Genomic DNA, 16280 nt, shown 5'->3' on the forward strand with positions numbered 1-16280 from the left:
TGCAGAAACATTGTTATCGCAGGCATGTGAATCTTTTATTTATTTGAAAATGTCTCCTCTGGTAAGTTTTTGGCTTCTTCAGAGTGAAAGGATGATTATAAGCAATTGTACAAGTATTGGCTATTTAAACCTTGCCTGTACTACAGAAACAGTGCTGCTACAGTTTCATTGGCAAGTCTGTGGAATAGTTGTATCTCCTCTTTTACCAACACAAGTGAAGACAAATAAGGTTCCTTCAGGTTTGGCCTGGTGAGGGATTTTCCAGCTTAGAAACTATCGGAAGAGAGTCAGTTTTTCACATCTCAAGCCAGCGTAGCTTGCTATTTGGCAGCAACACCTTCTCAATCAATTGCAATCTGGCTCCATTCGCCAGTGCCATATATCCCAGCTTTAAGCTCTCATAGAAAACTGGCTAAATGTTTGCTTCTGTCCTTGCTGCCTGAATTCCTTCCTTTATTTTTCTCCCTGGAATCTTTAGTTACAGGACGCTGGCGTTTCTACATTGGTTTGTGTCTTCTTTCTTAAAAGGGAAAAACATTCTGTTAGTGAAATAAGGTTTGATAAGTAGTGAAGCAAAACACTGGCATTTTGGTGAAGTTCCTTCTCACATTTTCATTGTTTGGTCCTTATATCTCTTTTGTCATTTAATTACCTCTTTATGCTTTAATTTGGAGGGCCAAGACAAGGTCTTGCTGCAGCATCTTAATCTGATTCTTCTATTGTAATCTGCATTGTAGGAAGGCTAGTGCAGCTAACAGTTCATTGCAAACTGGACATCAGGACCTTGACTTGGAGTGTACAGAAAAAAACCCCTTCATTTACAGAGCACACCCAAATCCTTGGATTTAAAGAAGTAAACCCTTCTTTGCCCAGGGAAAACTAATTTGTGATCTCCCAAAGCCACAGTTCTTCTGTGAGCTGTGTCTGAAATCCCTTGGTTTGTGTCTGTAAGTCTGGAAATCCGCTGTGTTAGTCATACTAAAAATGTTGCCTGTAATGAAGTATGATTCAAATAACTCCAAAACTCTAAAATGAAATCTACAATAAAATAATAGTAATAAAAAAGCAAATAACTGTAAATATTTAGGACAAGTGAATAACTGTATCTTCAGTCTGCACAAATGAATCTCCTCTTCCAGGAGGTAAATTCTGACTCACAGGTAGTAAATGCCTTGTCCCAGACCATAATATGTGGAAGATGTTGAGAGGGATCACGTTTTGTACACAGTCAATCAAATTAATAATTAGGTCCATTCTCCTTATCTATTTCCAATTTTCAATCAACCTAAGGGACACTCTCAGAGTCTCCTGCCTGAGGCATTGCAGATCCTTCAGGGTTTAATTAGGATTCCCGGCACTGCACCGTGCTCTCTTAGGCCTGTCAGCTACCCTTCTCACAGGAGTTAAAATTACTCTTTATGTGACTTATCAGATTCGGTCATTTAATTGATTCCCAATTCATCATCTAATTAATTTACACTTCTTCCTTTCCACACATGGAAATACTGTTGTGGGATGACAGCTATGTTGCCCAGTAAGATTCCTGGCAATTCTTAAAGCCCAAATCTTCAACTAGTGAAATAAAGTCAAACTGACTGTGAGTGGTTTCCATAAATTTTTGTAATTATCATCAGTAACTGTCAGCCAACGGTTTTTATAGAAGTCGTTTTTGGAACCTGCTCCTTAAGCATGCGTTTCTTTGTATTAACAATTGTAAGTTTCTTAATGACTGTAAGAAAAATAACGAGTGACAATAAATATATTTGTTTTAACGTCTTTGTATGCATTCAGTATGTTTATTGCCAAATGCCTCAATGTTTAATTGCTTTTGCAGTGTAGCATATTGCTTGATTCAAGCATATCAGTTGTATTTGTCATCAGCACCTTTTAAAAAATGTGATCCAGTAGGTATAGCACTCCTTGATTTTTTTTTTTTCCTACATTAATGGTTTAGAAGCATGCAGTTGTTGTACACATGTATTTGCTAACATGTATTGCTTAATATAATAGGGAATGACACTTTTTTCCCAGAGAGGGTAGCGCTTGACCTTCAGTAGATACTAAGCTCCCAGTTTGGTGGTGCTGTATAAAAAGCAATCAATCAAAAACATTACTCTTTGGAGAGAATACATTTTAAAACAACTTAAAGGTTACAGTAATTGAGGCAGTACATTTTGTTAACATTTTAGAAGTGTGATCTCATTTCACTGCTGCTATTTCATACATCTGACTACGCCTTATGATCAGTCTCTTTACAAGAAGCAGTCTCTTCTATCTGGAAATGAGTTCAATGCGAATTCTTAGACTGTGTAGTCAGGGAAGTCCTGTGTCGTAGGAGGGCTGACGCTGTGAGAGAGTTAAACTAGTAGGCCATGTGTCTAGTTTCTCTTTGATTGTGGGTTCATGGGATTAGAACATTTATATAACCTCCTGAATCCCATTTTTCATTTTCCTAATCTTACAGCATTTTACAGCAAGTGCACATTGTCGTTGTTTTGTTCCTCATATTAGATGGAAACTTTCTTTGTAATGCTGTTGTTTTGTTTGGGGGAAGGGAACAGAAACGTTGAAATACTTGTTATAAATTCACAGGAATTAAAATAATAGAATTAGTGGGTATTAAAAAAATTAAAATCTATTACATGGAGATTTTACAACAAAATTAGCCAAAAGGCAGGGCAGTGGGCCTTTAGTAGGGTTGCATTGCTCAGCTTTAGCACATAGTTTGATGTTAGCAAAACTTACTTGTTAGTTGATGTCTGGTTGTTTTGTAAAGCAGTGTGAGGAACGAGCATTTCTTCTGTTTATTTCACTTCTCCACATTTTTGAGGCATATGCTACAACACAAAGAAACATCTACATTATCTTCATACTGAAAGAAGGGAAATTGTTGGGATCTCTTTGGTTGTCTAATTGTGTGACACTTTGGCTCCCTGATCTCACTCCAACAGCTAGCCTTGCAAAACAGCGTGCTTTGTCCAGGGCAGTGCAGGAGAGTTAGCAGGAAGCAAGTCTGGATGATCTCTTTTAGAAGAGTTGAAATGGATTAAGATTGCCTTAATCTGATTATGAAACTGCACCCCAGACTTCTTCATTTCCCTCTCTTCCTCTGTTCACCGGCTGACCATGGCTGTAATATCTTGTTTGATAAGGGATCCTGGATATATTTTGATGCACTGCTTTGAACTGATCTAGCGTGAAGTGTCTAGCCAGTCTGACTAGAAGAGACCTTTAATGAAAATTTCCAGGAGATTTTCCTATTTCCAGCTCTTAAATGATACGACCTGTTAGTTATGATATCCACAATGTATGGTGGTAATTAGTGTGTTCTTTACAAATTCATTCTTTTCACTTATTGACTAAAGCTTTCTGGTTGGTTTCTTTTTTCTTGTGTTTTGCTTTGGCTTTCTTTATTGCCTTTGAACTAGATCACAGTTATTTAATGACAAACTCTAACAATAATCTTTCTTAAATATCTGCAGTGTGTATATGCAAAAACCCGCTGCCTACCTACCTCCCGTTTCACCCAGTAATGACTCCCTACTCTTTGTCATAGTAGCCAATAAAGAACTTAAGAAAAAAAACACTGGGTGCTGCATTTTGAAAAGTACTGTTTAAAGTTTACACAAAAAATACTGTCTCTACGTTGCTTGTCAATAAAAATTTATCCTCAAGTGATTGCTAGTTCCTTTCTGCTCTGGGAAGATTCTCTGGGGAAAGTGTAATTGCTTTATTGATTGAATAGTACATGATTTTAAATAGTTGTATGAGTAGTTGACTTTTAAAGTGGAGTTAGAAAAGTTGCTCTTGAACCTGATTAGTTCAGCAAGCATAGCATAAAAATGTTTTCAGCACAAACACAGGAGTTCAGAGTTCACGCAGCAAGATCATGGAGTTGTCCTAGCTGTGCGATGACAATTACAATCATTATTCACTGTGTGTTAGAAAATATTAGAGTAAAATGTTAGAAAACCTTACCCACAGTATGTCGGAAATGTAGGGGCTTTTTATATCTATGAAGATTCTACACTGAATTTGTTAAAAAAAGAAAAAAAGGCAAGCATCCTCTTAATTTATATATTTTTATTCCGGCTGCGTATATATAGAAAGAGGGGCATGTGGTGAAATTTGACCCTTTGGTCACTTGGTGCAACTTCTGTTTCTTCTTCTTTCATGTTCTTTAGTTTGGAGAAGTGGAAAAAAAAAAAATAATATGACCAGGGGCTCCAGGCCAGATCAAGTCTTTATTAAAGTAAATAGAAAAAATTCTTTGACTTCAGCAGAAGCAGTGTCAGCCCAGCCAGTTGTGCTTGAGGGCTACTTGGGAACACAAGAAGTTGCATCTGGTTATTAATGCTATATTCAGTATAAACGGAATAAATATATATATAAGTTTTTCAGTGTATGTAAGTAGTATATTAATGCTCCCATAACCAAAATAATTTGAGGTATCCAATTTTGATGCATCAGGAGTTAGGGGAATGTAGTAACGAAGCTGTAAGAGAATGCAGGTTAAACTTAATGAAGTTTTGTTGAAAGCAGAAGGGAAGCTAAAGAATTGGTCTTTTGACTTACCTTTCTGATTAACTAAAAATTACATCATTCCCCTTTCTGAAAACATATTATTTCCTCTAGATGTGACCTGAATTAATTTTATAGTGGAAAACATTGTCAATTTTCCCTAGTCCATTTCGTTCTTAGAGAGAGAATTTCTTCATTCTTAGATGGAACATGCTTTCTAGACTAGGTCTGTTTGAGAGATGTAGTTCATCCAAGAGAACGTGTTCATCCAACAGTATCTCATTGTTGTAGACTAGCTGACCTCCAGAGGTCCCTTTCAACCTAAATTATTCTATAATTTCTTCCTTAAGTCCTGTCATTCTGTTGTATTAGTTTGTATTGTTAAAGGGATAGAGGCATTTTATCCTTGATTATCCTCTTCCAGTGCATCAGTATCTTCTGACTCCAGGGCATCCAGAAGCCTCAATAATTAAACTGAAATATCTGGAATGTTAGAGCTTCAGTATGGAAGGGGACTGGTAAATTCAGATGATATCTGGTGAGGTCTGCAATATATTTCAGTTTTGTTGGTGCACAGATGTGTTTGGGTACTTCCAGAAATTATTTCCTGTTTCTAGAACAGTGGTAAAATATTCTGTATTTATTGCTTTTGATTCCCATCTGCAATTCTATATCAATCGGGAACTTTCCCCGTTGTGTATTATGTTATAACGAGCCAAGCTGGACACATAGGCCTGTGGCTGTAGCTACTGAATGCTAGGGTATCAGAATGTAAGGTAGATGTACTTGAGAAGAAAAAATAGAAGATAGTCCTACTGATTATTGACAGGGCTATTTGCCAATAATCCTCCAAAACAAAGAACTACAAGTCATTTTTGCTCCCTCCCTTCATTTTAGATTATATAGCATTGCAGAAAGTAGGTGTGAGAAAGGTATATCCTTCTGTCCCAAAGTAGATGACCCATTTGCCCTCAGACCATTTTACAAGGTCGTAACAGCGTGAAAGACCTTACACAGAGGAATGGTTGGGTGGCAGTGCTGTACCTGCCAATCTGTAAGCACACCCACATTCCTTAATGTCTAACAATAAATCACACTTTGCTTTGAAGCAGCATTAACAACCAAACCATTATTCAGTAGTGAGTGTCCATATATCTGTGGTCCATGGCTTGGGGGATAATTTTTTTGCTGCAGATTCTTGGCACTATTTACTGTTGACACAAGGTTCTTGCAGGTAGCAGGAGTGACAGATAGCTTTGTCAAAATCCTAAGAGTCCTTTGGTTGTAATGTATTTTTCCATTACCACATCCTTTGTTCAGTGTGGATGGTGTAACAGCAGCGGAGAGGACTAGAATGTTATATTTGTTATCATTTGAGTTACTTATTTTTAGATTAAACCTAATGCCACTCACTTGGCAAGGCTTAGGAATGCCATTATTCTGTTTAACTGTGTCGCTGTGTGGTGGTCTGCTGAGCACAGTATGATGTCTCTCTTCTCCCAAAAAGAAAAATAATCACACAGCTATTGATAAAATTCATAGTGGGTGATTGGAGGGAACTAGAGTTTCCTAGGCCTGGGCTTGGCCAAATGATTAGAAAGAACAAATTCTAGTAATGAAGCCACAATAAAAATGTTTCCTTCTGTGAAAAGGTAGTAAAATTGACTTCTTCCAAATAAAGGATGTGGTCCCGGCTCAGGCTAAGGGGTGGCTCCCAGAGGTCAGGAATTTTTTTTTTTTTTCTTGAAAAAAACACAAACCAAATTGCAAAGATGAGTTTGGCTAAAGCTGCCAAATGTTTGGCATCTTATAATGTCATCAAAGAACTGGGAAGTTTAGCTAGTTTGTTCATCTTTGCCATAAATTCACAGATAGGTGCAGTTCATATGGCCAGTGGCCAATCTTTAACCAAAAGCCTTTGAGTTATTGGCAGACTGACCTTGTGTCTCAGAAAAAGAGGGGCAGAAAGCAATCTCTGCCGGGCTCCTCCTCAGGTGACGTTCTACCTGAGCAGAAGACGTTGTGCCTTCTTCAGCTGTGATAGGAATCCTGTGCTCACAGGCTAGGCAGATGCTAAGACAAATACAACCAAGTGAGGCAGCTGTTCTGTGTGGACAGTCCTATGTCTGTGTTAGCCTTTCACCTCTGGCTGTGTTAAAAGTCACTTAGCTTCTACGTTGGAAGTTAAATATGAGTTGTACCTGCGTTTTCTGTGTCACTGTGTGGAAGTACCAGAGACCATCCACAGATGCCAATTGAAATTCATCAACCGAATTGCTCATTAATATAAAGCACAATGACAACAGGGACTATTAAAGGCCAAAACAAAACACTTTGTTGTGCTATTGGTGTATTGTTGGGTAATTTTTGCTTAATTTTCTTTATTCTTTCAGTTCTACGGGATGACTTCAGACAAAATCCATCAGATGTAATGGTAGCCGTGGGTGAACCTGCAGTGATGGAATGTCAGCCCCCAAGAGGTCACCCAGAACCCACTATATCATGGAAAAAAGATGGCACCCCGCTAGATGACAAAGATGAGAGAATTACAGTAAGTATAAAAAGTTTTTCAGACAATGCAAAAAGCAACTAATCTAAAATTACTAGTCTCTTTAGCATGCAGGCATCCAACCATGCCGTACTTTCTAGGATCTGTCCTTTCCATGCCTCAGAGGCAAGGCTAGTTTGCATTTAGCTTGGAATGCATTCTCTTGTCTCATGCTACTTCATTGCAGGGTATGCATTTGTTTGTTAAAGAAGACCATGCAAAACCTATGTTCTTCTCTTCCTCAGAGGAATTAGAAGCTTGCGGAAATGAAATTCATTATATTTGTCACTGTCCTATAATTTTTTTCCCTTTTATCCACTCACAAATTTCTGCAACCTGTAATATCTGCCTTCTTTGGTTGGAAAGAGGAACTACTAGTAGTCTAGGTGAGACCTTCTTTTGTAATTCTTTTGAAAAGAATCTGTGTAGAAAAGTGGTACATTGTATTAGAAAGGATAAGAAGGTTTTTGGGATATAGTCACGTTTCTTTAGAGAGATGGTGGCTTATCCTGCCCTCTCAAATTAAGCTGTTTCCTCGTTAGAGGTGTTGTTATGCTCATTTGTATTTGTGGCTTGCTGAATAGTGTGTGATTATTCAAGAGTGTGGATAAAACAGCTTCTCAAATCAGAAAACTATCTGTCTTTTAATTTTTGACATGTGAAACAATAAGCTCTTGTGCCTAAATGGCTTGAAGAAATGGCAATGGAAAATGGAGTTCAAAAATCATTTATATGCTGCCAACATGGTGATACAAAACATCTTTCCATATGGTGAGAAACCGTATCATCTGAAAGCACATACCATATAGGATCCTGTTGGTACTGGGAGGATTACTAGTGTAAAACAAGATCAGAGGCAATTACAATTTATATACCACAATCGTATGCTGAAATGAGGGAAATTTTTAGTGGAAGAACACTTAAACCCCAGCAATCAAAGTAAAAAATTACCATTTTTGTTTGAGATTTAAATTGCCTGTTGTTCCATTTGTTTTTTACAAACAAGACAAAGCTCAGGCATTCTGTAGTTGTGGCGGCGTATGCATACATTTAAATTTTTAAGTACCCTACGGAACCTATACTGATTGCTGGCTATTAACTCAATTCCTCCAATCATACTTGCTAGGAACTTGCAATTTCCTTTTCAAATCTCCTTCCCACTGTGACAAGTCAATTGACCTGAGATAAAGAGAAGATTCCAGTGCTACTTTTTTTTTTTTTTTTTTCAGGAAATGCTTTCTAAACTTGCATTTTCTATTGCTATAGTTCATTATCTTGAAGGATTTTCAGGTGTTGCCTATTAAGTACATTTCTTTCATTATACATGAAAACTGCTCTCCCTCCCAGCTGCCAGGACAAAGACATACCCAGAACAAAAGCAACTATCACTGACTGGCAGTGCCACCTGTATTTATTAAAAGTGTGCTTACGACGGAATAAAGACCCTCAGTTTGGTTTTCTGTTCTGGTGATTGTATCAAATACTCACCTACATGGTATTCTTTCACCATGACATCTGGCGGAGTTATCTTGCGTTATCAGTTTCTGCTTCCAAAAACAAACAAATGAAAATGAGTTTTGATGTAGGTGTAGATATACACTTGTTTCACCTGCCCAAGTGAGTGTTTGTTTTCAGAGGGGTAAATTAACAGTGCTGCGATAGCTAGCTCAACTGCATTCATTTACGTCCTATTTGCCTGGCATTGTCTTACGCAGCACGATTAATATCATGGCTGCTTTCTCACGCAGGCAAGAGACTGAAGCTACATTGTAATGCAGATTTGCATCGACTTACAGCTGTAGCAGGATCTTGCCAAGTGGATAAATATGCATTCAGATGTACGTCTTAACAGCTTTGCAGTAACCATCTGTATTATCTTGCTAGTGGCTCGGAGGCGAGGGGAGATTGGGACCTGGAATGGACAACATGCTAAAGGACAGATGGGCAAAAAGTATTAATTTTGAAACCTGACTTAGAATTATTCCATTTCTGTTAACTTATCTCCTTTAGGTCATTTCCATTTCAGTTTAGCAACAGGAACATAAAGAATTAAAAGAGTACAACAGCTGACATAAGGATGAAGTTGTTGGGGTTTGAGTGACAGATGTCATTTTTACATGAAATCAACCTTTTTTTTAAAAAAAAAAAAAAAAGAAGTTTTTCATTTAAGTTCCTATATTTAAAATGAACACCTACATTCCTTTGATGGCAAAATTATCATTGACTCAGTGAGACTAAATTTCAGGTAGTATAGTGTACAGGTGTTACCTTCCTCTTTTTAAGCCATGAAATTACCAGATCAGGAAATATCAAACTATATGCGTTGGTGCTCAATATTTATGTAATACCAGTGGGCATTTAATCAATGAAAATACTTCAATGGCTCCATTTCTAAAGCATTTCCAGTTGTTTTCATTCTTAAAGGCTTGTTGATCTTTGACTCATTGCCATTTTAAGAGTTCTGTAAGTGTCAAAGGCTGTTTAAAGCATTTCATATTAATGCTTTCTTTTCTGACAAGAGATTTAAAATAAACATTAAGTTTGTACTTTTTTTGGAATAAGGGATAATGCTTGACACCTCTTTTTTGGATCATATCTATACTTTCTTCAAAAAGGTGGTATGTCCATGAAGCAGCCTTATTTTTAATTTATGGAAGCTTTTTTTCTCATCTGCAATGACAACGTTGGTCTTTGATTCAGCAGAAGTTGGCTTTACAGACTGGGTATTAAGGGTGCCAGAGAAACAGAGGTGGTAGCTTGATTCCTGACAGAGTTTGAAGCCAGAGATGTAGATAAATAGCAGTTAAATAAGATCCAAGTTAAGGCACAACTTCCTCTGGAATGCAATAAAAAGAAAATATTATTTTGTCCTGGTAGGGTTGAGGAAATCGATATGTTTATGTAGGTGAGATAATAAAAATCAAAGTAGTCTTTGCATATTTTTGGTCCATTTGTAGGGCAAATACATGTGCTTTGAAGAGAAATAAATTTATGTGTTTTTCAGGTTATAAACAGTAGTGAATGGAACAAATAAGAAATGAAAGTAAGGGTGTGGGCACAGCTATCTGTGGTGGGGATTATAGAAGCAGACGTTTTCTTTGAGCACAGCTCTCCCAGTAGTGCTCAGTTTTAGCACATCAGACTCCGTGTAGGCTCTTCAGTGTACACGTGTCCACTGGGTGCATCTGATGAAGAATCATCATCAAAACATTTTTTTTCTCTCTGCTCTTGAATATGTTGTCTATAAACAGTTTTCTCAGTGCATTGGAGCTAAACGTGATTTTTCTCATGTGTATTCTTTACACCACAATGTGAAAGCATATGCTTGATGTGGCTAATCCCTCTCCATATATTACAAATGAAGCGGGAATGAGTCTTGCATGTGAAGCAAATGCTTATCTTTAACTTAATTTGTTGAATTGAAAAACAATTATCATGAGGCCAGAGCAGAACTACTGCAATTCTGTGCTCATCTAGTTAATTTTTCTCCTGGGATTACTGGGGAATCAAGAATCCCTCCTATAATATATATAGCTGAAAAGGAGTGCTTCAGTGCAGTCCAGTGAATAGCTCTAATTTCTCACTGTGAACCTTGCAAAAATACAATGTATTTTTGCAATTCCTGAAATGTTCCGTCTGCGTGAGGAGAGGCTGTGCGACTCTCCTCTTGGAGGTGAGACACAGTGGAGAAAGAAGATGCAAGGCCCTGTCTATGAGTAAGAGAGAAGGGAGCACACGGGGTGGGGAAGTTCCTCGTTCTGTTTCCAGCCCTTAGTGGTGTTTATGCATTTGGAATCGCTGTCTTGCCAGGTGAGTTCAGAGACCCGTGAATTGCTTGGGGCGAGGATCTAGGCCAGGACTCTGGGCTTCTAGGTATCCTCACCAGGAACAGGCTTGCTCCCAGCCCCATCAGTCTAGCCATCTCCTTTGCATGGCAGCTCAGTTTCATTAGGATGTAGCCACGTGTTTCAGGCGCTTACCTTGGTGCCAAAAGCTATGAGTTTGCATTCCCTCGGGCTGAGGAGGAAGTGCAGTCGGTTTCCTAGTTTCTGCTGACTGCTGTAATCACTGAGCTTGGTTTTTCCAAATGTATTTTGACCCGATGAAATTGGCCGGAGCATCAGTGGCCATGAGTACCATTAGCAATGACTTGCTTGGGCACTTACAGCAATTGCAGTGAATATTGGTTGCCTGTAAGCCTGTGAATACCTCCGGTGTGCCTCCATTCACTTCTCAGCCATCTTCCTGTTGTACCCCAAAACCTCCCACTACTTTTCAAATGGTGTCCCTGCTGCCTTCCAACCACACACCACTGCAATGAAATTTTCACCTCATTCCCCATCCATTTCCTTCATCTCACAACCTGCCCATGCATCCACTCAACCTTTTTCTCCCACCTGTCTAGCCCCACTCTATCATCTGACTAGTGCTAACTGCTTGTGTGGAGGTAACAATTTGGAAGCTCAGGTAAGCAAAACCTCCTGCTGTATGCTGTAATGTAAAGGCACTCTTCCTCTGGCTTTGCTGCTGATGTAAATGGCTGGTGTGCTGTGATTTGTAATGGATGCGGTGTTGTCTGTCTGCGTTAGGTTTGCGCAGATCCTCCCTTAAGGAACTGTGTTACTGCTCCGTCGTCTTTGTGAATCCCAAATGCAATTGCCTGTGTATAAGATGCTGACATCAGTAATCTAACCAAGATGGTGGGGCCTTTGAGCATATCTTTAGGCAAAAACTGGCAATAATTACAGACTCTCAGGAGCACAAAGCGTTCAAAGAGGATTTTGTGGATCTCCCATCTAGACAGGGGAACCTCCGTGCGCTTTTGGATCTCTTTCTCAATCTGTCTCATATTTTAGGGGCAATGCCTGCATAATTAACTAAGCCTCAGTAAAATCAGGATGCAGTCAGAGTGCCTGTAATTATCAATACTTTCCCAGTGGGAGAATGTATGCACGTCTTGCATAAGCTCCGGAGCAAGTTGATGTTTGAGCCAGGTTTGGAGGTCAGGGTTTCACAGTTTCTGTTGTTCCTGCCCCATGACCAGTAGTAGCCCATGCTTCAGAAAGCTTCCTAATTGTTCACATGAAGTCATGGTGTAGGTGGTAGAAAAAAAAAGCTATGCATACTGAACATGACATTTTAATAGGTAAAATCTTTTACATATACATGAAAAAGGATGCTGGTACCTAAAAAAGAAATCCTTTGTAATTGAACACAAAAAGCAAAGCCTTTGCATTGAAACTTTGGTGCAGCACTGTGATTGCAATTTCCCTCTCTTTCGTATTAACTCTTATCTATCATTTATCCTGAATCATCCTCATTTGATTTTTAAAAGAAAAAGCTTGAGAAGCCATTTGTCTTTCCTTGTTCAAGTTTCTTAGCTTTTAAGATCAAAGTTACAGGATGAATAATGCATACAGGTTTTCATTCCTTTTTTGTGTGGCTGTCTTGTGACATCAACAGTTTCGAGTTACTTACACTCTTATTTTAGATAAGTTGTAACTTGAATTCTTGATTCCTCTTGTTTCCTGGCCCTTAAATAGTACATCACAAATATGAAGCATTTATTGTGCCTTGCACAATGCTATTTTTATACGAGTGAGTGATGAAAATGTTTTCTACAAAATGTGAAAACAAAGCCTCTGATCTTCTGCTGTGACAGGAAAACCCCCTTAAAGGTACCATCCACAGGAAGACGTTTTATTTATTTGCCCCAAATTTTTTGTTAATGAGTTGTCAAAGAGAACTTGGTTCACTCTTCTTGGTGGAGACCATTCACAGCCTCATTGTGCTTTGGCAAGTTTAAAACTACATAGGTGATCCCAACATGATCTCAGTCATAACAAGAAAGAAAAAAGAAATGGAAGAAATTACTATGCCTATCAGTTAAAAAGGAAAAGAGAAAGGGTTGTTTGCATTGGAGGGAACAGTGGAAAAAGCAGAAATTAACTCGCTGTCTAGGAAAGGGGCCTTTCCTTCCAAAGTTAAATTACAGTGGGAAAAATGGCAGAGGGGAGGTGCGTCAAGAAGAAGGAAACAAAGCCTGATCGAATTTGTTGCTGTGTGCCATGCAGGAGTGACAGTCTTAACCCTTTAAAACAGCTATGCTCCTGACAGAAACCATACTGTTATGGTGCCACTCCAAATTAATTCAAGATGTTTATCCTTATTTCTTTCTTCTCCACTTCCTTTATTTTCTGGTCTCCTCCCTTTTTTCATTAATTTATTAATCTCTTAACATCTTAATCTCCCCAAATTACATATGTTAGATACATAGCAAAAGAATGCATATTCCTGTAGAGGACATAACGCTTAGGGTAACATAGTCTGTCCTATGGACAGCTGCATGAACGAGCATGGCCTGGGTGCACAGCACACAAAGCAGTGGGGGTGAGGGGAAGGGAGGAGCAAGTACCTACAGTTCAGGGTTTTATTTCATTTTAATTGTTTTTCTTTTTTGGGGCAGATTAAAGGGCAGGCAGCAATTTCCTATATGCCCCAGGAGGGTTAGAAAGAGAAGTGTATTTTTTCTTCTGATTCCCAATATGTATTTGTTGCCCCCCAGCAATTTCCTTTCTTTCCAGTCCTTTTTCTTCATTCTGTCTTTTTTTTCTCACTCCCTGAGAGGGTTGGCTTCCCAATCTACCTCTCTTTTTCCTTCGTCTGCTGATGCCTACAATGGTGGCTTCCTCAAGGATCAACAGTAGGTTTTGTTAATGATTTATATTTCTTCTGCTATTAATATTGCTTCCTCTGGCGACAGAACTGGAGCTGCTGTGAGTTAACTTGGCACCTCAAGGGGAAAAAAAATGTAAAAGATTGTGAAAAATAATTTGGAACCGTGCAGCTGTCCCAGAGGATAGTGAGAATGGCTCTAAATCCTGCTGTTTCTTGCTCTTAGTTTTTCCGAAATGTAACATTGTTTTTCTGCGTTCACGCTTAAAGCTCTGTTTCAGGGTCCCTGTTGCTCCTGCTGGAGTCTCTCTGCTCTCCAGATTCCACAAATGATTCAAAATGTGTCTTCTGGATCATCTCCCTTGTTTTCTGTTCTGACCATGGCATGTGCTTCTGTTGTCTCCTGCATTATCATCAGGGCACCTTTCCCATCTTCCCCCTCAACTCTCTCTGCGTGCCTGCAGTTTCCCCTGCTGTGTCTAAACCACTGGAGTTTCCACATCTGCACAACCCCTCTTTCTGTGTTAAGACAAAGAGTTCTAAGGGTATCTTCTGCCACGCTGCTAGTTCCTCTATCATGTTTTTATTATCACAGGCATATCTGAGCTCTTTTCAGTGGCACGTTAATCTTTGATTAGCTTTTATCACATCGTTTTGTACATTGTTTGTGGGTTTTTTGGCTGAGCCCTGAAAAACATTACCTTCTTCTACAGAGAACCCTGCTCATCTTGGAAGGCTGTAAAAAATCTGACTAACAGACTGGGCTAACAGAAAGAAAAGAAAATACTGGACGTACTTTTATTTTTATATTCATTTTCCTCTTCGTCCATCCTATTTGGAGTCTTACCATACTAACATCATTTTTCAGACTCAGCTCTTTGAGACAAAACTTTTCATCTCTAACGCATCTACAAGTAGTTTCCAACCCTGACCACAGCTGTTAATAGTGACAGCTTGTATTTCTACAAGCACTGAAGTAAACGTGGGTTGAAAATCCTAACCTATTACAAGATTCTCTCCTCGCAGCTTTTTGCAGGTTTGCCATTTTAAAAAGTATAGCTATGCAGACTTTGTCAGGCAGATGTGAGCTCATTCAGTTTGCTCTTTGAATCGACCAGAAGCCATATGGCAGCGGTTAATGTGGCGCCGAGCCTGAGCTAATAAGCCCTGCTGAGAGACAGGCTATATCACTCCAGCACGGTATTGCACTAATACGGCCACACAGCTTCTGTTGCGCTGAGGGTAAGGGCAAAATGAGCTTGCGTTGGCTTGAAGTCTCCACATGCCAAGCCAAAGCAAATGGCCTGAAAATACCCATGTGGACATTCCCTTTCTTCTCTGTAGCTCTTACAGTCAACTGTCCCAAATACTTCTTTGGGGGACAGGATGCTTTCTCCATTAGTGTGACGTTTGCTGCAAGAAAATGGTGAGGAAAAAGCCCGTTAGCCAGTTAGTCTAAAGTGTTTGAGTCACACTCAGTGCCTGACATTGTTCTAAATGGTTTAAATGGCTCATTATTAACCCTGAATTTTCTATGCAAGGTTCCTGAATAAAGTGTAGGACAGGGTAAACCATGCATTGGTCCACATTTGATGTGACGTGTCTTTTCAGTAGACATCTCCAAAGGATAATACTGGTCTGTGGAATTAGTGGAAAGGGAAGGAGCATCGTGACGCAGGGGAAAAGGATGGCCCAATGTCAAACATCTGTGGACTGGGGAGGATACCACGTTCTGTAGGCTTGTGCTGGCTATCACAGAGACTAGATTTTGCATTTAGGACCAAACTGACCTCATGTGCTCCCAACGGCATGCCTGGTAATAGTGTAACCTACTCTGTGAGGTTGAGATTTACTGATTGTGTTCACACTAACCGAAACTATTGGAATTAAAACTTATCATAATTCAGTGTTAGATTAAAAGTCTCATTATGGTCATTTAATTGCTGGCATTTTAGACCAAGTTATTGCTGCTCATATTGTCCCTGTAGCTAAGAGTATCTGTTCCTTCTGGTTTTTCTCATAACTTTCAAAAATGGGCCTTTGCATCAGTGATGTGCATTGCTTCAGCTATTTTGTCTTCTCACCACTTAAAATGATAAGGCATTAGACAGGCATAACTATGGTTTCTCGGTATTGTTTCACCCAGCAGTAAGGAAAAGTACTCCTTTAATTTGAACTAAGTATATATTTTTCTATGCTCAACTTTATTTTACACTGATTTCTACTTTTAAATATAAAAGTAAAGTGAAGAAGAATGAAATTCTTTTGCAGATACTCTGCAGACTTAAAGGAATTGGAAAACTCCTCACTAAGTCAAAATTCTCCATGGATCTTTTTTTGTCCCTAGTCATGAACTGATGACCTAGATCGTGAAAGAAAATAAATGCCGGCAGCAAATGGGGTATGTGTTAGATATCTGAGTTTTGAGACTTCCACAGGCCTAGACATTAGACTATCAGGATTTTCTTGTTAGAACGGCTTATTGAGAGTTTTGAACCTCTGGGACCATCTGAAATTATAGAAATGGAGTCTGGGA

At 39.0% G+C, this 16280-nt stretch overlaps 1 protein-coding gene across 3 annotated transcripts in view; it reads left to right on the top strand.

The window, feature by feature from the left end:
• ROBO1 (roundabout guidance receptor 1) overlaps positions 1-16280 on the top strand; it is a 735949-nt gene that overhangs the window by 614819 nt on the left and 104850 nt on the right. For all 3 annotated transcript variants that reach the window (XM_087757517.1, XM_087757518.1, XM_087757519.1), the window contains one exon: positions 6915-7072. In XM_087757517.1, the coding sequence (XP_087613643.1) occupies positions 6915-7072 (158 nt within the window). The remainder of the gene's footprint in view (positions 1-6914; positions 7073-16280) is intronic.

This window comes from Nipponia nippon, unplaced genomic scaffold, assembly GCF_047370975.1.
Source record: "Nipponia nippon isolate SJK-2023a ecotype South Korea unplaced genomic scaffold, ASM4737097v1 scaffold_2, whole genome shotgun sequence".
NCBI lineage: Eukaryota > Metazoa > Chordata > Aves > Pelecaniformes > Threskiornithidae > Nipponia > Nipponia nippon.